The 23881-nt window shown below is 39.8% G+C and overlaps 1 protein-coding gene across 6 annotated transcripts in view; it reads left to right on the top strand.

Moving 5' to 3' along the window:
- The window catches only part of LOC102218225 (cAMP-specific 3',5'-cyclic phosphodiesterase 4C), a 62850-nt gene extending 41090 nt beyond the window's left edge, over positions 1-21760 (top strand). For 5 of the 6 annotated variants that reach the window (XM_014473315.2, XM_023335735.1, XM_023335740.1 and 2 more), the window contains 15 exons: positions 5701-5892; positions 8811-8855; positions 9930-9966; positions 10638-10711; positions 10836-10888; positions 11952-12064; positions 14731-14824; positions 16407-16573; positions 16672-16770; positions 16921-17085; positions 17180-17279; positions 17372-17526; positions 17625-17747; positions 18388-18570; positions 18649-21760. In XM_014473315.2, the coding sequence (XP_014328801.1) occupies positions 5701-5892; positions 8811-8855; positions 9930-9966; positions 10638-10711; positions 10836-10888; positions 11952-12064; positions 14731-14824; positions 16407-16573; positions 16672-16770; positions 16921-17085; positions 17180-17279; positions 17372-17526; positions 17625-17747; positions 18388-18570; positions 18649-19134 (2086 nt within the window). In that variant the 3' untranslated portion in view covers positions 19135-21760. The remainder of the gene's footprint in view (positions 1-5700; positions 5893-8810; positions 8856-9929; positions 9967-10637; positions 10712-10835; positions 10889-11951; positions 12065-14730; positions 14825-16406; positions 16574-16671; positions 16771-16920; positions 17086-17179; positions 17280-17371; positions 17527-17624; positions 17748-18387; positions 18571-18648) is intronic. The other variant, XM_023335736.1, reaches the window with a different exon arrangement.
- The last annotated feature ends 2121 nt before the right edge of the window (positions 21761-23881 follow it).

The raw sequence follows: 23881 nt of genomic DNA, 5'->3' as shown, positions 1-23881 counted from the left end.
CAGAGGGAGTAAAATCTTAATAGACAGCTTGAAAAGGACCAAGATCACCTTCACATGAAGATCTATAAGGTTCAAAACTTATAGATCATGCATAGATTCCTTGTCTTGATATCAGTAGTTCCTGTCTGCTTCTTCAGCCTACTGAGGTTTCCTTTGTTTTTCAGTCTTTCAGTTTCAGTTTCAGCTCAGTTTTCAGTTGCATGTTTTGTGTAGAAACTACAAATTGGATGGCTGGGAACTATGAATGAATAAATGAAAAACTGAAATTCTTTTCTGTGCTCTGGTAGAGCTTAATTAGCCCTTCTCTTAGGAATCTTAGTTATTTTCAGCTTCTTTTCTTGGTCTTCATGTCAGGTCTCTGATTCGCTCTTGCTTTCATTGTCCCAGGAATATTACTAGGCTGAGTTCCATTGTGTATTGCTCTGAACTGAAAATTTTTCTTCATGGATTCATTTAGTTATGTCTGGACCACTGCCATTATCTTTCCACCTGTTTTAATAAACCTTCCTTGCATCAATTTCAGAAAGCTACTTTCCCAGCTTCACTGGCTGGCCATTAATTCTAGAGTTGTGGTTTAAAGGCTTTACATGGCCAAGCAGCATGTTATAGTTCTTTTAAATCCTTTAGATCCCCAGTGATCCCTGAGGTCCAGTGTGCAAAGCGTACCATCAGAACACATCTATTTAAATGGACCATTAGGTGATAACGGCCCTGTGCATTAATCTGTTACTGCAGAGCTCTGTTATTATAGCTTTTAGTGTAGAATTGAGTTTTCTTTTATTAGAGGTACAACAGTACACCTGCTTCTCTTTAATTTTGATGATTTCCAATTTTTAAAAATTATTTTTCATGATATTTTTTTTTACATTTTATGTACAATTCTGCTTTATGTAGTTTAGACTTTACTGTGATGTGCTTTTGTGATATTTTAACCTGGGAAAATAAAGACAAGATCGGTAGATGAGATCGGTTTCACATGTAAGTATTGGCTGAATATTGACTGATCGCCCATAATTGAGAAAATTAGGGCTAATTTAACAGTGCACCCCTAGCTGGTTACTCTTTGGTATGGCGTGTTCACTGATTGGGGGGAAACAACTGTTCCCAACTGAGCTTATTATTGATCAGTAGAGGTGGGCTGATCAGCCAGTAGGCCAGTAGGCAATGTCTGACTGACATGGCCGTCAGACCTCTCCCTGGCCAATCACCGATCAATATTGTCAATACTGAAAGAAATCGGCACAGATAAGTCGGTGCAGCCCTAATTCTATTCTATTCTAATTCTTGAAAATCACACAGACATTTTGAGCTTACATTGTGTTGTAGTATATATAACTAAACCTAAGTAATGATTTCAGTCAGCGTAATAATTTAGATTCTGTCTCACCTTACTGAGCTCAGATCTGTGTCACCTGTAGTAAATCCATCCTGGCTGTGATCGTTTATGTCTCTCCTGAATAAATGACTGAACCAGTAAGGCAAGTTGACTTGGGTGCAACTAATTCCGTCTCTGGCTGTATCACAGCACAGGCCCGGGAATGATGAATGAAGGTTCAGATGACAGCTTGCCCTGCTTTACAGGCCCGTTTCTTACTCTGCCCGGTAGCCTCTGTATTTTAATGCTCCCCAGATGGGATTGATGTTGCCATGACAGGCAGTGACGCAGGAAGAGTGTCAAGTATAGGGCGACAGGCTGCCATCAATCACACTTCTCACCGGCCCAGACGTTTTAATAAAAGACACATATTGACTCCTTCTTTGTTCCTCTCACTCTTTTCTCAGTCTTTTGTTATGAATTGGAATGTCAGCTCTAGTTTTTGGGTGAGAAATTAATTAGATCCATGTGTTTGTGTGTCTGGGTGGGATGTGTTACTGTAGATGCTTTGGGCCAGTTTGACTGGATTCCAGATCCCAGATGCAATAATTATGTCCCACCATGTTTGTTGAATTTCATACAGGTGGCTGTCTCTTTGGTCAAGTATTATGAGGGATCTGTAAGAAGGCAATAGTTTTATTATTTTTGCACCATTAGTCATTGAAATGCACTTTATTTTATTTCCCCCATAGCTCTAATAGGTTGATCTTTGCTCTAACTGTGCTACAATGTTTTCACCTAAAAGCCTAGAAAGGACAAACCAAATCCTTGCTCTAGAGGGAGCTCTAGTGTTTTCTTTATTGAAAGTGTATTGATACTTATTATTTATTTGAGGATGTCCTGCACTTCCATCAAAAGCCAGCAGGGGGATCCTGTTCTAATGGCAAGGTTTGCTGAGCTGACTCAATGCTCAGGTATCTACAGTAATTGTATGTACTTCACACATTAAACATCATCCACTGATACAACAGGATCAACAAGGAAGTAGTTCGTGTTGTTTTTTTTGTTGATCATCATGTGCCATGTGGTTTCATTCAGAATGAACAGTGTGCAAATTGAGGCCAATTAGAAAATGAAATACGGTGCCAAAAAGTATTCAGACTCCCTCACTTTTTTCCCCACATTCCAAGATTATTGGAGTATTATTGGAGCTTGTTGGAGTATAGTTCTCCTTAAAGATACATCATAAATTAGCCCAAAATCACAGAGCATGGTTTGTGACATTTATTCTAATGTGTAAAAATGATATAAAAGCATTTTGACATAACAGGTACATATTGTGTGTTTCAGAACTGGATGTGATATTTGATTTCCACTGCTCATCCTTGAGAACCTTCTGCTGACTCTTTGGAAAAGGACTCAAACATCTGAGGCAGTTCATGATCTTATTAGGAGACGTTCATCTTTCTCTGTGGAGGGCATGTCAGAAAGCTTGCTGACTGGATCAGCCTGGAACAGATATGATTAACAAGTTCCAACAAATGCAAATATTCAAATAATTTTTAATACTTCTGTTAGTATTTTCCCAGCAGCTTTGGCAAACAGTATGTTGGGTCTGGCTGCTTTCCGATGCCAGAACCAGATTTGCTCTGCAAGAAAGGGAAAAAGAGATATTCCCATTGTTGGACAGTTGAATTTATTGATAATAAATTCAATAATAATTGAATTGAATAATAATTGAATAATTAAATAATAATAATAAGAGGTTCAAGCAGCAGATTGGTGTATTACAACAATCATAAACTATCAAAGGTGGAAAGGACAGAGAGGAAGAAACGATTAACCTGCTGCAAGAACTTTTTGTGCATAGTTGTATGATTTAGCCTGCATCGGTGGAGATGCTAGGATGTATACATTTATGTCTTACTGTATAATTTAATTAGTGCCAATATATTTTATTTATTTTTTTGTGCGCATTCAATTGTATGCTTATTTATTTATTGAGCATTAATTTATTCTAATTTTTGGCAGGATTGGTTCTCTATACTGTAGAATCAGTGGAGCTTACCTGAATATGGTTATTGCTCATGTCCATCACTAACAGCTCCATTTCGATCAGAATATTTTATGACTATTTCTGATGGCAAAAAGGGTCCAAAAAAGGAACTAGCAAGGCGTTCCTGATAAACTGCTGTATCTTTATAAGTGTAATAATAAAATACCATTGTTAAAAAAGAGCAAAGTGATGCCAACATTAGTTTACATATCATACTTTGTTCTATGTTATCATTTCTATGTGTTGAGCAGAATTTTTGAGTGAGTGACTCTCTTGCAGCGCGCTCATAGCAGATGGAGGATGCAGTATGCAAAGAGGAAACATTCCAGAGAAATCCCTGCAAGCAAAAGATGTGGGCGACATTTTCAGCCAGGATCTATTTTTAGCTCAGCAGGAGCTTCAAATAGAACCTCCTCCCTGGATATTCATGAATGGCGGGAAGCTTGTGCCGTAGTGTGATGAGCGGGATGGAGGGAGGACGGCTCAGCGCTCTACCTGATACTCTATTCTTAGCTTCACTGCTGCCTCTCTCAGTCTGCTCCCTGTTATGGGATGGCTAAAAATAGCTGCATGGAAACAGGAGCTTGGTGCAAAAACAAAAATAGAGTCTAGTTTCTGATTGCACATAAATTTATATTTTTGTCTGTCTGAAGACATCATTTGCAGATAATAAATCAAATATTATGATCAGTTCCTCGAGTGGCCTTTAATGAAATACTTTTCTATTCTTACTGGAGTCATCTCTTGGATGACTACTTTACTTTATTACTACTTTACTTTTACTTGTAAGTAAAAATATGTTGAAGTAGTGCTGCTCGTACTCGAGTTAAATTTTTGAGAACTTTATTCACCTCTGGAATTAGGTGACTTCTGAAGGCATTTGTATGCACTGGCTTTTATTTAAATGTTTTGGACTATAGAGGGATAAAGAAACTTTTTAGATATACATTATCAACAATGTCTCCTTTTCATTGGTCTCCTTCATTGCTCCAGGTTGCAATAGGCTGTGTTGGTCTTTCACATAAAAGATAACTGCACAGGTGAAAAAAAAATTGAGAAATTACTGTTAGAAATATCTGTAATTCTTAATTGAAATATTCTACCTGGATGGATGAGATTTTCAGCAGGTTTTGCATTACTGCAAACCTTATGTAGTTGCTTATCAACTACATAAAAAAATTCCACATCCATTAAGATGTCTAATTCAATCTTCTTATGAGTGTAAAACAGCCATCAGCTCCTCTGACTGTTTTCACAGGACAATGATGTTGGCAAACAGAGCGGTGTGCTCATCTGGTTTTAAATGTCGGTGGGCGGTGTGTGTGCGCGTTGGGGTGTGTATGTGTCTGAGGGGGTTGTAGGGAAGCGGGGATGTGGGATGGAGGTCGAGACGTGCTCTGACTGTAAAGACGTGCCCAGCTGTGGTGATTTTCTCTGCATGCATCCAGCCTCAGTCTGGAGGAACTCCTTACCTGATCACTGGGTTATTTTTAGACTTCACATGACTTTACGTCAGCAGCTTCGTGCTGATTTTACACAGTGCTGTTCCAGCTCTTCCACACACAGCAAACATCTCACCTTCATCCATCTAAAACCAACATCTGATCTTTCTTTTGCGGTGTCAAAAGCCTGGGTTATAAAAGCAAAACCACCAACAAATGCATCAAGGTGAAACAAACTTACAGATGGTTCCACCCAGTTTTTATTTTTGTTGGCTTTTCTGTCATCAGTCGTTGGTTTTGTTTTGTTTGTTTTTTTGTTTTTGTTTTTGTCATGAAGCAGTGTTTGGTTGTATGGTTGTATGAGAAGCCAGCCATGTTGCTGCCACGCTGTCATCAGAGCTGGAGGCTTTTCTTTGTGGCTCTCATCACCTCTTCATATCAACTTCAGTCTAATAAAACAGCTTTTTGTTGCTTTTTTCAGCAGCCATTGATGTTGAAAATAAAGCTGAGCTGATTCTAGCTGACTTCCTGAGATTATTTCATTTGATGGCTCTGTTCGCGGATATTTCACCATCCAATCCCGTTTTCTGATATTTTGTAACGGTAGACATTTTTAGCTCCTGTGTTGTTTTCTGTTGTGTAAAATTGATCCTTCCTTCTGTTGTGAACCATATTCTCCTCAAAATATGAATGTTATGAAATCCTATGACATGATTAGACGTGGGTTATTGTTGTTATAATTGCTGGAATCTGTCCATCTTAACATTTTGACTCCTGGTGCTTATGTTCATGTCTGTCTGTTCTTCTCATGCTGTTTCCCAAAGGCTGTTGTTGCTGTGATTTAATTTTCCAACTCTCTGATTCTCTGCTCATTTCTGTCTTCATAGTTTTGATGTGGAGAATGGATTATCAGTGGCACGCAGCCCCCTGGATGCCCAGAGCAGCTCCAGCTCTGGTCTGGTCCTCCAGGCCAACTATCCTCATAGTCAGAGACGGGAATCCTTCCTGTACCGCTCTGACTCTGACTTTGACCTTTCACCTAAAGGTCCCTCCAGGAACCTGTCATCAGCCAGTGATCTGTAAGTTCTTCTCCTTCATTCTTTCTTTGGATGAATCACTTGATCTGTTATTTTTCTACAGTAAAATCTGCACTACTCATTGCGTTGTGTGAAGTTTTTAAATATCTTTTTCCTGAGAAACTTCCCTTTCTTTCCTTTTATTGTCTTACTGAGAAAAAAAATGAATTATTTGTGTATCTAAAAATTTGAAATCTCCATGATTTTCTATTGGCTCTTCAGCATAATGCCCTGATGCTGAGATATTAAGATGAATTATTTTAATGAATTTTTTCTTGTTCTATCATAAATCATGATTTATTAGTCCCCAATTTCAGTCTGGGTCATTTGATAATAACCCTTTACTGATCGTTTTTCTGCTTCTGGGAATGAGGAGTGTGTCAATGGGAATTTCTGACCATGCTTCCAAAAGTACATTTACGAGGTCAGACCCTGATGTTGGACAAGAAGATCTGGTTGTTGGTGTCTGTTCTAATTAATCCTAAAGGTTCTATGTTAGGTTGAGGTCAGGACTCTGTGCAGGCCAGTCATGTTCTTCCACAACGGATGTGTCCATGTCCTTGTGAACCTTGCTATGTGCAGTGGTATGCGGTGTTGCTGGAGCAGGACAGGGCCATCCAAAATGGGGAATGAAGGAAAAACTCTTGAAAAGGGGAGAAACCATTTTATTAAAGTCTCTTTGCATTGTTCTTGAGTTAATCTGAAGGCTACATGAAATTTCTAGGTCTGTAATTCTAGTCTTTGCAGAACATTGGTGGCCTCATCAGTGCCCAATGACCCTGCTCTGTGATTTTACAAGGCCTATATTTTTGTGGGGAGTCATCTCATTTCCCAATCGTTTCCACTTTATTACTCTACCCCAAACAGTCGACTGTGGAAAATTCAACAATGAGGAAAAAGTCAGTCTGGACTTACTGCACATAGTATCCCATCACAATACCTGGCTGCAAACACTGAGCTCCATTTCACAAATGTTTGTAAAAGCAGTCTCACTCACACACTCAAACACTGTACAATTGCAGCTTTCAATGAACACATGTCTTGTTTTGCTGTTTATTAGTGCTAAGCTAGGCTACTTTAATATTAGCAATTTTTCCAATCTTGGAAAAGTCTAGAATTGTCCCCCCCCACTGAATTGTCCCCTGCTTTCATAGAGTTAAGGTTTTTTGTTAAAGGTAGCAAACATCTCATTCATATTTACTCTTTAACTTTTAGTTAAATTATAAGATTTTGACACGGGATGGAGGGGCTGAGCAAGTGGACCCAGCTCTGTGTATGAGAGCTGAGAACAGAAGAGAGAACAGATAGAAATTTCCAAAAAGTTATCCCTTTATTTCTCACTGTCTTCAACATAGAGCCTTTAAAACCACAAAATAAAATCTGAGTATTTTTCTACATAAACTCTCGTGCTTAAGTGTTATGTTTAAATTATGATACTCCTCAGATATTCATTTCTATCTACTTATTTGTTCTCAGTCACCCAGGACATGCCAAAACTAAAACAGGCTTAAAAATAAAGCAACTTAACAAGTTATAATTTAAATAGGCCATAACTTGTATTGTTAGCCATTCCAATAAATCAGTGTTTATGAGGAATTTTATTAAGAGGAGTTACTCGTTAAAGCTTTTGTATTTAGAACCTTAAATCTTTGTAAAGGTGTAGCAGAGATTAGATCAGTCAGACTGAACAAAACTCTTATCTAAGCAACATTTGAATTTTAGTTTAACTTCTCTACAGGCTGCTCATTGAGAATAAAACATGTTTGATGTGCATTACTAGTCATTTTTGGTCTTGAATGTGGTTTAAAAACTTTTTAAATCACATTTTACGTTACATTTCAATGGAACCTCGCCAACCCCCCAAAATTTCTCTTAAGAAATGTTCCTGTTTATGGTCCCCCCCAATAATAAGATGGGATTTACACCCTTGCTTGGATGTAGCACTTTTTCTTGAACTGCTGAAAATTGATTGACTAGGATTTCAGCTGCTTTTTGTGTGCAGCTCTCTATCCTTCACTTAGAGCAGCTTCTTTCTTTTTACTGTGGAATAGGTGTAAAGCACAGGTGTCATACTCCAGTGATCAAGGGCTGGTGTTCTGCAGTTTTTAGATGTGCCACAGGTAAAAAAACACTGGAATGAAATGGCTTAACTACCTCCTTGTATAGATAAGTTCTCCAGAACCTTGCTAATGACTAAATTATTCCATTCAGGTGTGGTGCAGCAGAGGCACATCTAAAAGTTGCAGGACATTTGCCCTTGAGGACTGGAGTTTGACACCTCTGGTGTAAAGGATAAAAACCATGTAGATTCACAAAATCTTTGCACATAAAAATAGTCCAACTGTCAAAAGCTAGCTGTGCAAACCGCGGCTATACGGCTCACTGAGAAAACTACTAACAAATTCCCAGAAACAGGTAACAGTATCAGGAATCCCAATACAGAATACATCGATTAGACCACTGAAAAGTTTCCACATATGAGGACTGCTTCTGTTAGCATTTTCATATTGTTACTACAGACGTTTAGCAGCGTTTTATATATATATATATACAGTATCTATCTATCTATATATCTATATATATCTATAGATATATAGATAGATAGATACTGTATATCTATCTATCCATCCATCCATCCATCCATCCATCCATCCATCCATCCATCCATCCATCCATATATATATGTATTTTTCTTTAATTTCTTCCTGGTGGAACCTTTTTGTTCCCCTCTTTAGTATAATCTTTTTTCTTTCTTCCAGTTTTGTATTTTAATTGTTCAGAAAGATCTACAAACTTTTGATGGCATGAGTTTGCACACAGTTTTAATTAAATCCCAAGTTCACAGTGTGAAACAGCTTCACACTGGTCCAGTAAGAGGATCTAAGGTCCCCTCATGCACTCTTGCATATCTCTGTTTAAAGGGAAGAAAGCTTGAAGCACTGGGAGGTCAACTGGTTGTCGTCTCGGTGAGAATATCGAGCAGAATCAGAAAATCAAACCTGCTCTGCCTCCTTAATCCCTCCTCTGCTTTCCCTCTAGCCTGACACATCCCAGCTCTGTTCTTTACAACCACCACTAAACTGCAAACTCTGCTGTTGGCCACTGTTGCACATCCAGTTTTCTTCAGTTTCTTTTAATGTTTGCATGTAACAAAAATATGAATTCCACCTGTTATTATTTACTATTTCAAAATGTGTCCTTCATCCCAATTGTTTCCTTGCCAGCCACTCCTTATGCTTGTTATTTTTGTTCCTTTGCAGATCTTGAGTGTAAAGTAAAGCAGAAGCAATACTTTACACTGAGGCGCACCATGGTTTTTAATTCATTGGCACAGTTGTGTAATGTATTTTAATATTTTAAAGCGGCAGTGTTATGTAGACACTGACTTGTTTGAGCTTTATATCATGTTATAACTGTTTGATGAGGGGATAACAATTCCCTAATCAAAAACATATTCTTTTATACATGTTTGAGAAATCCTTTAATCTCCATGGCAACCATTCAACTGTGCAAAACGCCTGGGTGGACCTAGCCCCGCCTTCTAGTTTCAATTAATCTTCAGAGCTGCAGTTTCTAAGCTTCCAAGCTTCTGCCTAACTGAGCAGCCCTGTCCCGCAATGCCCCCTCTCAGCTCCTTCAGACTAGTCAGCAGCAATTAGCAAACACCTGGAGGAATTGTGCATCAGCTGAGCTCTTTAAAAGAGCTACTTCCTCGAGCAATGCTGGTAAAAATGATAAAGTTTTAATAAAGAAGCCATATTGTGATGACTTCCTGAAGACGGAGTTTCAGAAAAATCAGGAGTTTTTAAAGAGACAGACACCCACTTTCAAGGCTATAAATTACAAAGGAACCTGTCTTGTAAGTCATTTTTAACATTTTTAATATTTTTAACATAGTCAATTGGTTGTTCTATAAAATGGCACTATGTGCCTGGAAAACACATAATACTGCCCCTTTAAATCTTTATAAAATCTTAAAGTGCAGGAATGGCATATAGTTGCATACATTCTGCTCTTGTGTGCTCTTTTCCTGATTGCAGACACTCAGAAGACATGATTGTCACACCATTTGCACAGGTGAGTAAACCAAAGACTTTTAATTTGAAAGTTTTGTTGCTGCTGCTATTGCTGTTTGCCCACAAATCCATATTTTTGAAGTCACACACTACAGCCAGCAGTGATGATGAGATAAAATGGTGCAGGCAAAGCCAGCTGGTGTGTGAGCGCTGCAGTGAAACAGCCCTCCGCTCTGGGCCAGGGGGCTGACTCTGCGACAGAACCAAACTTCCTGCTGGTGTTGCCTGACTCTTGTGTGGGGCGTGCGTCATGCTTGGGCTCGGTTTACACTCTGACAGAATGGTGAATTGAATACTGCCGGGTGGTGCTGTTTCAGATTTGCATGTCAGCTTGTGCGCCCTCCACAAGGGTCACTCTTGGACATGCGATACTCTGCAGGCCTTCTCTGCACGCTGAGTCAGTTGTCAGCTCCTGATAGAAGGACAGTCAGAACGCAGAGGAGAGCTAGTGATGCTATGAAAACAACAGAAGGGGAAAGAGGAATGCCTCTGTCCTGCATGTCAGCTGGGAGGATGAAAGCAATGGCATCAAATTGAGCCCAGTGATTCAATACAGGGTCATATTTAATTGTGTAAAACAATAAGTTAAATACAGAGAGGACGAGGCTAAATCTTTTCTATCACCAGGGTTACACAGGTCCAGTTTGATTAACTTCTTCTTTCTGTCCCTAGGTCCTCGCCAGCTTGAGGACAGTTCGAAGTAATTTTGCCCTCATAACTGGACAGCAAGACAGAGCAGCCAGCAAGTAGGTGATCCATCCATTAATCTGTTTTTTACTACTACTGACTACTGTCTACTGATATCTACTGACTTCACGTCATAATCACGCTGAGATCAGTCTAACATCAGCCTCTGTATTTGTTCTATAGGACGCGCTCCTCAGGAAGCAACCCACCCTCAATGTGTAAGACCAGTCTTGCAGGTTTGTGCCACTGTCAGAGAGGGCTGTTTGCTGATCAGTATCCAATAATTCACATTGGATTAAATGACATAGAGCTGGAAGCACCATAGACCTGCAGGTTACTGGTACAACATCATAGTGTTTAATAGATGAATAAATGTCACCCATGATTAGATCCACAGTGGAGGAAACCCACTGATCAGTGACTGAACAGGAGATATCAATACATTAACAGTACTTACTTTTGTCCTGTAGTAAGAAAGCATAAGCTGTTTAAAAATATAATTCTAGCCAATAAAAACCTTGCCACTCTGTCATATGTGGAAATAAATGTGTTGCATTGAGATTTTATGAAGCTTCTGCATAATTATGAAGGGTTAGATGAAAATTGTTTATGATTTTCTTATTTTTGTATCAAATACAATTCTGAGAAGTGTGGTATACATTTGTATTGAACCCCTGAGTCAGTACTTTAAATTTCTTTGTCTATATCGCCGCTCTTATATAAGTTGTAGCGCTGATATGACTAATCAGATTAATTGCGATGAATCAATTATTGAAGTACGTAATTGTCAACTAATTTAGTAATTGATTAATCATTAACCGGAATATACAGATTCAACAAAAGACCGTTTGTTAAAAGAACAACATGTTCAAAGCAGTAATTAAGCCAAAACTGCACAAAAAATATACGCATTTTGCATTCTCTATGAAAATCTTCTACCCAGAACTCCTGAAGTGGCATCTGGTTCACAATCTGGAAAAAAAAATCTCATATTAAGCATCTTGTGCATTCAGTTAATCCAAAAATGAGTCACCAGATCATCCCTGCACTGTATTGATGTTCAGTTCAGCAGAAAGGCCGTAGCTTTTTATGTTAGAATGATTTTTGAGCTGTAGATGCATCTTTTGCTACAAGTGATCAAGCATTCACTAAAAGAATGCTTCAGGCAAGAAAATATTGGTTTTCCTTTTTAAAAAGGGAATTAAATCATTTGTGTATTTGCATCTCTTGATGTATTTCTAATATTGTATTAACAAAGTTCTTGGTGCCTTAATGCCTGTTTGTTCTGATCCGGAACAGAGGAGCCTCACCAGCAGCTGGCCATAGAGACTCTGGACGAGCTGGACTGGTGTCTGGATCAACTAGACACGCTGAAAACTCGACACTCTGTCAGCGAGATGGCTTCCAACAAGGTAGGTTAACAGAACCCCGCCTCTAACTCACTAACAGCCTGCTGGTCTGGACAGGGCCAGTGTGACTAGACACCAAACATAGACACCGGTCGAGAGATTGAACAGAGTTGGGTCTACTTGCTTGATACAGCTAGCTACAGAGCTCATATTCCGTAAAGGAGCTCAGGAAACATGTATATCTGGTTGCCGTTTAAAATAATCAGATTCCAGGCGTGCCTTACGATCAGTTGTATCAAAACAATGCAATCGTTCTTGGAAAAAAATGATGTGCAGAAAAAGTAAACAGATTCACTTCAGATTAAGCTACATACATTCAACTCTCAAGGCATTTTGATGGGACTTGGTGACAGAAGTGGCAGATGGATGGGTCTGTATTTCTGCATCACCATGGCCTGGGACAGGGTGTTCTTCATCTTGGCAACAGAACACAACTGAAAGAACGATGTCTTCCTCGACAAGTTAAAGGGCATGTCTCAGTCAAAAAAGGATTACTAAAGTCTTAATCAATGGTACCAATTTTAAAAAATCTGAAAAGGTCTCAAAGTGCTTGGTCCTGATTTAATCTCAGAAACTTTCAATACACTTTGAAACAGGCTATGATCTAAATGTGCTGCATCATTGGTCTGCACAGTATGCACACATTGAGTTACACTTTCAGATGGTTCTAAAATGTAGATATTTTGTGGGAATTTTGGTTTCAAATCACAGAGATTAAGAATAGTGATTTATGATTTATCAAACCTTTAAATAGTTTCAACAACTCTTCGGTGTAGAGGCCATAAATGATAATTCTTTCTTTTTTTTCTTCTTTTTTTTCACACGGGTCCTGTCTCACATTTCAGGGCTACTTCATGGAGAAGCTGGATGCCATTATGTAATGTGGCAGTTTTACTCAATAATTTCTATGGTATTCTAATCGCTCTGAGAGATTTCTGATATGTTTTTATTAATAGGAATCCATCTGGATTCCAACAGAAGGAGATGCTTAGGCATAATTTGGTTTTCTCCCTCTGACTGAAGTATTCATAGTGCACCTCTCCACATCCCACACACATACTTTGAACAATTCTCTTACCATAAATGTAACTGAACTGTTTTATGTTTTATGTTGACCACTTAGGCCTTTTTTATTCCAATTTTCTTTATTGAATTTAACAGCTTGACGTACATCAATCATTGGGACAATAAGAACTGAGAGAAAAAGAAGTGCAAGCTGATTTCTCCCAAAACCATACCCACCTCGAACACACCCCAGTCTAGGTCTGAGCACAAGATAAACACCCAACAGAGATACAATCCCTGCAACAACTTCCAGCAACACGACATACACACACACCCATCCACACACATTCCAAAGAAGGCAGAGAAAGAGAGAAAACTGTTTTATGTTTTTAACTGATCTTAGAATACATCTATGTAACACATAAGCCCAACAGCTTATTTGGGAATCTTGCCAACTGTTGCTCTTTCAACCTCTAATGTCTTGATTAATATTTTCACAAAAACTTGACTGGATGAAGGAAGGATGGTACATTTCTATCGAATTTCATTCCTTGTCCCTTGTTTTCAATCTTCTAAGAATGAATTTTTTAGTTGATTTCAAAACGTGCAGCGTTCAGATCCACCACCACCAAGTCATCCGGTTGATCTGAATGAATGACAGTATAAATCAACATATTCCTGTGGTGCATGGTGTCCTATTTTTATTCCCTCCTCGATCAGTAAAGCTCTTCTTCACACCCATTCAGTGTTTTCCGCTCATATATTCTTTACACTCCATGCACATGGTGCACCTCGCAATCCCTGCTTCCATCTGCCCTGCATCTCCTCTCCAATGACGGCCCATTGATTCCCTAACCGTAGCTGTAGCTGCTGCCCCATTGGCTGCTATTCTTAGACTTTTTTTTTTTTTTTTGAAGGAGGCGGACACTGGAGTAGCTCTTGCCTCTGTTTACACACATAGTGAGCAGGCAGCAACAGTGTGAATGAGGAAGGGTCAGGGGGAGCGTGGTGCAGCGCAGTGGTTCCTCTGCTTCACATCCCTCTGCATTCCCTTGGCTGCAGCTCCATCCTTTTGTTCTGACATCAGCCTCTATGGCGCTGCTCACAGCTTTGCCAAACTAATTGCTGCACCCTCTGTTTAAGCTGGATTTTAGCAGGATGTTCTGCTAATCAGGAGGAGAAGGAAACTTTTGTATTTTGTTTCTTTTTTAATCCGGCTCCTATGTGCAACTTTGTGCTGAGATGCCAGAAGTCAACTGTTTTATCTCTTCACCATGGATATTTGCTCAGGTGAGAGGAGGGTGGCCATGAAGGTTCATGGCCACCCATCAGGTGATGGAAGGGGTGAGACTGCACCTGGGTTTAGTGTTACCTGTCTACAGGCTGAGAAGACACCAGCACCTGCTGGATGCAACATGAGACGAAAATTTCTTAAACATATTCTGTTGGTTTTCTGCAAAGTGCATCAATCATTGTGCACAGCATTTTTGCAACCTTTTGCAAACCTGTCATTATTTTTCTCAGCTGATCACATTAAACAGGTTTTGTTTGTATATGATTTTCCAGAAAAGTCTTTGTTTTAATTCATTTCTGAAAAAGTCCATCTAAACCAACTTGTGTTCTGTTTGACGCGCCTCATGCATGCTTCTTTTGTTTGTCCTCAGTTCAAGAGAATGCTGAACCGAGAGCTCAGTCAGCTGTCAGAGACCAGCCGCTCTGGGAACCAGGTGTCTGAGTTCATCTCCAGCACATTTCTTGGTAAATAGCTCCTGCTTTTAGGCTGCTCCAGGTAAACGTGTGTGGATGGTGCAAAAGTATTCATACTGATCTTTTCTTATTTTGTCACTTTACAACTACAAAACATCCATATGTTTTAATTCAATTAAATTCAAATTCAGTTCAAAACCACTTTTGAACTGAATTTCCCTTTGGGAAATTAAATGTTGTTGTAACTCATATTAATTCAGTGTTTATCAAAGAGTTACTGTAGATGTTGATGGCTGTTGGCAGGAAAGATCTTTCGTGGGAATCTGTGTTACAGTGGTTTGAAGAAGTCTCTGACTGAAGACACTGTTTTTCTAAGTCAGTCTTATAAAGAGGATGATCAGTGTTGTCCATGATTTTTGCTAAATAGAGCGACAAATTGGTTAAGTTGTCAACAGTGGGGTCACTGGGAGTCAGCCCTCCCTCATGGCAGTAGCTGATTTTCGGATCTTTGCAGAGGAAGATAAGATCAGTTTCACAAGTAAGTATCGTCTGATTGCTGAACTCTCAAAGTTCTTAAAGGGCAAATTTATCAGGTGTCTGTTTTATCGGTGGACGTCTAGTAAAACTGTGGTGTTCATTAGTTTTCAGCCTCTTTGAGTCAATACTTTGTAGAACCAGAAATGGACTGAAATTTTCTGCACATTCTTTTTGGCGACATAGCTCAAGCTGTAAGAAAGATATCTGTGGACATCAATTTAGACCTGGACCATTCTAATCCATTGCAGCTGCATTTTATGTTAAAATCCTCATTGCTACTAAAAACAGACTGTTTCACAATCCTGCCCCTCTCTCACTTGCTGCTCACTGCCAGCCAGCTGGCCATTAAAAAGTGATCCTACACTTTTTACACCTTTCTAACTAGGTGATTTGGAAATATTTCTATTTGCAAAAAATGAACAAGGACAGTTGTGATGGTTGTATGTTCTGTCTGAAGGTAAACCTTTTACCCTGTTTCAATCATTTTGCAGCCTCTAGGAGGTTTTCTTCCAGATGGCCATCTCTGATGGCCACTTCTCTTTTCCAGGTTAAGACAAGTATTATCTTAGCATGATGCTGTCGTCATCATGTGTTAAAAAGGGAGTAGAGTGTTCAGGATAATGTACGGCGTTGTTTTACACAACCCGTATTGTTTTGCATGAGGCCTTCAGAGAACAGTTGTTTGCATATTGAGACTAAACTAATTGACCTCTGAAGAAAAGTGGTCTCTAAATTTTTTTAGATTTTATTTAAGTGGTATCAGAGTAAAAAGGGCTTACTGTTTACACCATACAAAGCCGTACACTCTTTTAATTTAACTCTTTATAGTTGTGTGTCATTGAGTGAACTTCTTTGGCATTTTATGTGATAAAAAACACAAAATTGTTTTAGTAATGTGACAAAATATGAGAAAATATACAGTACAGACCAAAAGTTTGGACACACCTTCTCTTTGAATTCAATGAGAAGGTGTGTCCAAACTTTTGGTCTGAACTGTATGAATACATATGAATCTCATAAGGCACCGTGACTGTATACGTTCTCATATGATTACCGAGAAATCCCTGGACTAACTGTGTCTAACCTATTTTAACAGAGAAGCCAGATGACATGGACATTATCTCTCCTCCTACCAAGGAGAAAGACAAAAAGAAACTTCCCATGTCCCAGATCAGTGGTGTCAAAAAGGCTACCCACAGCCTCGTTCCCTCCACCATCCCTCGATTTGGGGTCAACGCCAGTCAGGAGGAGTTCCTCGCAAAGGTACAAGTTTATCACTTATTTGTTCTGAATATGGGGAAAATGCACTGAACCATGGATATTGCATGTTATTTAGTAAAACCTATCTTACACCCTGGCAGGAGCTTGAGGACGTTGACAGATGGGGACTCGACATCTTCAAGGTTGCAGAGTACTCTGGAAAACGCCCATTGACAGTCACAATGTACACAATCTTTCAGGTGCCCAAAGTTATAGGAAAACCTCAGATGCTGTTACATCAGATGATGGCATGGTGTACTAAATCAATGAAACGTTTTTTTTACATTTCACCAAATAATTGGCGTCTCTATATCCTCTGAGCCAGTGTCTGTTTTATTCTGCTTCTGTAGGAACGTGATTTGCTGAAAACATTCAAAATTCCTGCAGACCATTTTATTAACTTCATGATGACACTGGAGGATCATTACCGCTCTGACGTGGCTTACCATAACAACATCCACGCTGCAGATGTGGTGCAGTCCACGCACGTGCTGCTGTCCACCCCTGCTTTAGAGGTACAGCTGGACAGAAACATGAACAGTAGGATCTGTCAAAGCCAAGCTTCATCCATCACTAATGCGTGTTGACTCTCCTGTTTGGCTTTGTAAGGCCGTATTTACTGATCTGGAGATACTGGCTGCACTGTTTGCCAGCTCCATCCATGATGTGGATCATCCTGGAGTTTCCAACCAGTTTCTCATCAACACCAGTGAGTTTACATAATTCCACAACGATAGTGTGAGTTTGATTTGGACAAGGTATTTTTCTCATCTTTATCTTTGTCTTTGATGTGTCCATTAGACTCTGAGCTGGCCTTGATGTACAATGATCTGTCAGTGCTGGAGAACCATCACCTGGCTGTGGGTTTTAAGCTTCTGCAGGAAGATAACTGTGACATCTTCCAGAACCTGAGCAAAAAACAGAGACAGTCTCTGCGCAAGATGGTCATCGACATGGTAACGCCAACATCTCTACCCGCTCAGTTTAGCTGCTACTTTTTTTAGAGAGAGTTTTGCCTCTCAGGTGTAATTTAATCTGATTGATGTGCTTACAGGTGCTGGCCACTGACATGTCAAAACACATGAACCTATTAGCAGACTTAAAAACCATGGTGGAGACAAAGAAAGTAACCAATCTAGGTGTTCTCCTGCTAGACAACTATTCAGATCGCATACAGGTGAGAAATGCTTTATAACAACAGAAGTGAAGAAGAAACAAGGAAAGAAAGAAAAGCAGAATGCAGTCATTTTTCTGTGTTTTTTTCCCAATAGCATTTCTTTCTTTATGTCTGCAGACATAAACATCACTGACATGATAGAACAATTACAATTTATTCCTGAAAACCTCTCTCTATTTTCTTGAAATGTGTGGTCCATTCTAGTTTGCAATGTCTAATTTCTATTTTTTTTATAACCAAGCACAATGTCAACATCTGACATAATCACACTTTGTGAGCCTGGTTGATTCTCTCATAGAAACAAGCCTAACTCGAATGTTTTTTCCTTTTTTGCAACACATTAAATGTTTGCTCAAAATTTGAATGACATTTGGATGAAAAACCTGTGTGACATTATAGGTCCTTCCAAAGTATTCATGCGTATTCATGCTGGTATTTTATGTGATAGATCAACACAAAGCAGTCTGTGATGTCACAATCATGCACTGATTCATATTGGGCTGTCCAAGAAAATCCCAATAAAATCCATGGAAGTCTGAGGTTGTAATGTCAGAAAATGTAAAAAAAAAAAGATGAAGAGATTTGAATACTACTCTAAAGTGCTGTGTTTATTCAGTCTTCCACTCACTTCTTCATACAGGTTCTTCAGAACATGGTGCACTGCGCGGACCTGAGCAATCCCACCAAACCCCTTGAACTGTACCGTAAGTGGACTGACCGCATCATGGTGGAGTTCTTCACTCAGGGAGACAGGGAGAGAGACAAAGGAATGGAGATCAGCCCCATGTGTGACAAACACAACGCCTCCATAGAGAAGAACCAGGTAGTGAGAGATGCTCCAGCTAGGTCAGGGTCAGGGCGATAAGCCGAGCAGAACATACTGACAACATGTGTTTTCCAGGTGGGCTTCATTGACTACATCGTCCATCCGCTCTGGGAGACGTGGGCTGACCTGGTGCACCCTGATGCTCAGGAGATCTTGGACACGCTGGAGGACAACAGAGAGTGGTACCAGAGCATGATCCCCCGCAGTCCCTCGCCCAGGCCCCACGGCCAGGGAGGGAGGGGCTCTCTGGAGGAAGCCTCAGAACCTGGCGAGGGACCGGGTTCCATGACAACTGAGAAGTTCCAGTTTGTGCTGACTTTAGAGGAAGAGGGTGAGTCTGACACGGAGGGCTCACCAAGAGAGGAGAAGGGTAGCAGGAGCCTAACCAAACACAGTGGTGCGTTTGATTCTGGATCCATACCGACTCGACGGCTCAACAAGATCCTCACCAGTGACTCAGGCAGGACATTTTCTCTGGACTCTGAGAAGGATATGGCAGAAGACAGAGAAACAGACCCAGCAGGCCCTTCTGTGGTCCCGCGTTTCAGACTCGGCACATAGCACCAGCCACAAGCGTCTCCCCCTCAGACCTTCTTTGTTTCACTCAGATTGATATCAGTGCCTTGTCCTCTGTCACTTCACTTCACTTCAAACGGATGCCATCCTTCTCCAAGTCTCCCCCAACAGGGTGACAGTGTGAACTTACTGAAGTGCAGATATTTGTGTGGAGGGTGAGGATGGTTCATTGCACTGATAAAAACACTGACAGGTTCGAACACTGTTCCATAAAAGACACAAAACAACTTTCCTACCTGTCTGTTGTCTTCTTTGTTTTCATATGAGGACAAGAAGTAAAAGAAAACAGGCTCTACCAGTCAGTCAAAGGTCTAAAACTAAAGACTGAGGTGTCTTTAGTGATGAATTTGTGATGAAACTGAGAAAGTGATGAAGCACTATAAAAAGGTCATTTCATAGTTGTTGCCATGCAGATTAGGAGAGTGCTATTCTGCCTGATTTTTATCAGGAGGTTGTAGCGTATTCTTCTCTCTTATCTCCATTTATTCTCTATTTGAATAGTAAGTAAAAACAGAACAAAGAGGAATAAAGTTACTGGAGTAAAACGACATGTATGCAGACTAATATGTGTAATATGAACTAAATGTAGCATGTTTTGATTGACTACTTCACTGTTACTACACTGGCACACCAACACTTGTTTTTGCTTGAGATGCAGCGTGCTTTCTGTTGTGTTCATCAGACAGGTATAATGTTTTTTGTTCCCCCCCCCCTCCCTTTTTATAATCCTAAAGTAGCACATTTTCTTTCAGAATTAAGAAACAAAGCCTGCATCACAGCTGGGCTGTTCAGGAATTCCACCCAAAGAGTTTCAGGGAGGGTAGATGCTGCCTTCTACTGTTGAAAAAACAGAAATGATTGTCTGGTACTGAGGCAGAGTTTTCCATTCAAACTGTATCAGGAGTTTTCTTGCACAGTTTTAGTTATTTCTGCTCCTACAAAATTTTGCATTCAAGATGTTTGGCTCAAAATGAGTTTTTATGTGGATTTTATTACACTGGTAAAGCTCTGTTAGTGATTTTTAGGGGTTTAAGCCAAAAAGGACATCTGTTTAATGACAAAGCGTGATCAGTGCAGATGTCAAGCAGAAACTACCAAAAAATGACAAGCTTTGAATACTTTTAGCACTACATTCACATCCATTTTAGTCAGACATCAGTTCGATGACTGGGTTTTTAAACGAGTCAACAAATAGGATCAATGTAGCTCCAAAAACCCAGGGGGTTACCAACGGAGAGTTGCCTATGCCACATTTTTCCTCTTTTTTTCCCTCTCACAGGTCAATATTTTGCTCTTTGGAGGGAAGCGATCAATGCCACCAAACAAAGTGCCAAGCAAGCATGACACAAGTAGTACTGTACTTTCCATTTTGCCACCGGCTACTTTCCATCAGCAGCTGATAAAGCTGGTTGATTGTAACGCTTTGTGTGCCAACCGGACCGTAGTGTCTGTGGTCATTTTGTTCTAACTAATATTCAGATCACTGAATCTGATGTTGTCTTAAAACAGTCTTTTTTGTGATTGAGTGATTGGGTTGACTTTTTGTTGTTGTTAAAACAGTTGCACTTTGAATGGTACTTTTACAGTTCTGCACTTCCAGTGCACTTAAACATGTATAACATGACTGTGTTACTGTTTTTGTCTGTTATAGTTGGTGGTTTAATTGCAAGGGCTGGACCACTACATGTGTTATAGTGTTAATGGTGTCATAGGGACTTCTTTGAAGAACTGTAGAAAAAAGAATTGTGTTAAATTGAAATGTGCAACTTTGTCTGAAGGATTCAAAACACATGAAGAGCTCATTATAGATTACTTAAGAATTAGGATTGTGTTACATTTGTTTTATTTTATTACCATTTAAAAGAGTAAGTTATGTTTTAATGTTTGAATAAGCTACAAGTTTCTATTGAAGCCTTATTGTAATTTGATACTTTATTTTTCTGGTTAAATATATTCTCTGTCTGCAAATCCTGAACAACGCCAAACCCTCCAACTCTCAAGGGTGCCTTCAACACTAAGGACTATTTAACATAACTTTAACCAGCACACCAATATGCAATGATTATACCTGTCTTCTTTCTTAGTGATTTTGTATTTTCCTCTTAGAGATCCATGTGCAATGTATTTTTTCTGTGCTAGTTGTTAGCACAGTGAGGTGAATGGACAGTGCCTTTATAAAGGCTTATGTGCATTCAAGTTGAATGAGACAAACTGTGACTATTATTCAGATTTTGTTTTCTCTCATTTCTTTTGAATCTGCTAATAGTACAACTTTTTTTTTTGCAAAATCTTTGCTTTTTTCTGCAGATGTGAGTGTGTGATAAGATATTCTCCTGTGTTTTCGGAAGCATCTCAGGCCTGTCTTTCTGTTTGCCCTGAGCTCACCATATGGTTTATGATAACCATGCAGTATTTGTGCTGATTAGAGACCTCAGTTCACCATGAAGATAGAAACATACAGTCGTCTGTGACCTGTGTTTATGCACAGATCATAAATGATATGATGAGATGCTGCAGCTTTGACAATCCAAACTCTGCTGTTTAACTCTGGGTGTGTTACTCCTCCTCCCGACTACAACTTTCCAATAAAGACAAAACCTCTTTAAAGACATGCTTTTTTTGTTCTTTTACACTAGCAAAGGTGGTCATAAATAAATATGATATATTTATTTATTACATAAATAAATATGATACACTGGCTGGCCAAAAAAAAAGTCGCCACCTGGATTTAACTAAGCAAATAGGTTCAAGCCTCCTATTGGATAAGTACTGCATAGGCGATTATCTTTCAGCTGGCAACAAGTTATTTAACCCCAGCTGATGCAATGAGTAACTCCTCATTTCTTAAACAACCATGGCAAAAGACACATCCTGTGGTCGTGGAAAAAACGTTAGTCTGTTTAAGAAGGGTCAAATCATTGGCATGCATCAAGCAGAGAAAACATCTAAGGAGATTGCAGAAACTACTAGAATTGGGTTAAGAACTGTCCAACGCATCATTAAAAACTGGAAGGATGGTGGGGAACCATTGTCTTCCAGGAAGAAATGTGGTCGGAAAAAAATCCTGAATGATCGTGATCGGCGATTACTTAAACGTTTGGTCAATCAAATCGAAGAAAAACAACAGCAGAACTCAGGAGTATGTTTAATTGTGAACGCAAAAGCATTTCCACACGCACAATGCGAGTGGAAGGGGTTGGGATTTAACAGCTGTGTAGCTGTAAGAAAACCTCTAATCAGTAAGGCTAACCAGAAAAAAAAGGCTTCAGTTTGCTAGGGAGCATAAAGATTGGACTCTGGAGGAATGGAAGAGGGTCATGTGGTCTGATGAGTCCAGATTTACCCTGTTCCAGAGTGATGGGCGCATCAGGGTAAGAAGAGAGGCTGGTGAAGTGATGCACCCATCATGCCTAGTGCCTACTGTACAAGCCTGTGGGGGCAGTGCTATGATCTGGGGTTGCTGCAGTTGGTCAGGTCTAGGTTCAGCAACATTGTGTGCCCAAAGAATGAGGTCAGCTGACTACCTGAATATACTGAATGACCAGGTTATTCCATCAATGGATTTTGTCTTCCCAAATGGAACGGGCATATTCCAAGATGACAATGCCAGGATTCATCGGGCTCACATTGTGAAAGAGTGGTTCAGGGAGCATGAGACATCTTGGCCACCACAGAGTCCAGACCTTAACCCCATTGAGAATCTTTGGGATGTGCTGGAGACGGCTTTGCGCAGTGGTCAGACTCTCCCATCATCAATACAAGATCTTGGTGAAAGATTAATGCAACACTGGATGGAAATAAATCTTGTGACACTGCAGAAGCTTATTGAAACAATGCCACAGCGAATGCGGGCTGTAATCAAAGCTAAAGGTGGTCCAACAAAATATTAGAAAGTGTGACCATTTTTTGGTAGCATCTTTTTTTTGGCCAGGCAGTGTATATCAACTGAAATTATCATAGTTACTTCATTGTGCTATAAAATGGCACTATGTGCCTGGAAAACACATAATACTGCCCTTTTTTAAGGTTGCCAAACAACCTTTTAAGTTGTTTGAGTCAGTGGAGTCTGCAGTGTGAGGACAGTGGGAAAGTGTTGGAAAAGCCTCTGAGCCTCAAAAAGAACGGTCCCCACAGGCTTTAAAACAGGTTTAAGGTACAACCAACAACATTTGACTTGCTATGTTGTCAAATGTTGACAACATAGCGAGTTGTCAACTTTATCTAGAACTAAGCTAGAAGAAGTTAGGGGATCCAAAAGGTCCAGAATGTATTTAGAACAGGCTAGAGTTATATGTGCTCTTCTGATAGTTTTAGTCAACAGCCTTGCTGCAGGCAAGCTAGGGAGGGAGTCAGGGTGTGCTGTGGTATCTGGTACCAAAATCTTAGCAGCAGATAATTTCAGTCTAGTAAGCTAAACAGGCCTGGCCTCCATTTTTTGGAATGGCTTGGTCTTGCACATCCAACGAACGCAGGGATTAGATTGAGATCTGGGGAAGTCAGATGCTACATCGCCACCTCTCACTTGTGATGAATCCCCATTTGCATCAGTAAGCTTTGGCCTATGACCCAGTCACCAGTTAACCTCTGTTCCTCAGACCACTAGATAGACCAGTGTCTATCTGTATGAAAGCATGAGATGGGGTTCTTTGCATTTACAATACCCAGTTTTCACTGGCACAAACATTTTTAAGAAAAAGAAAAAGAAAATCTATCCTTTAATCATCTACCACTA

Source organism: Xiphophorus maculatus, chromosome 6 (genome assembly GCF_002775205.1).
Source record: "Xiphophorus maculatus strain JP 163 A chromosome 6, X_maculatus-5.0-male, whole genome shotgun sequence".
In the NCBI taxonomy this organism is placed as follows: domain Eukaryota; kingdom Metazoa; phylum Chordata; class Actinopteri; order Cyprinodontiformes; family Poeciliidae; genus Xiphophorus; species Xiphophorus maculatus.
The sequence above is the reverse complement of the archived record's forward strand: the minus strand, read 5'-3'. Positions and strand labels throughout refer to the sequence as shown.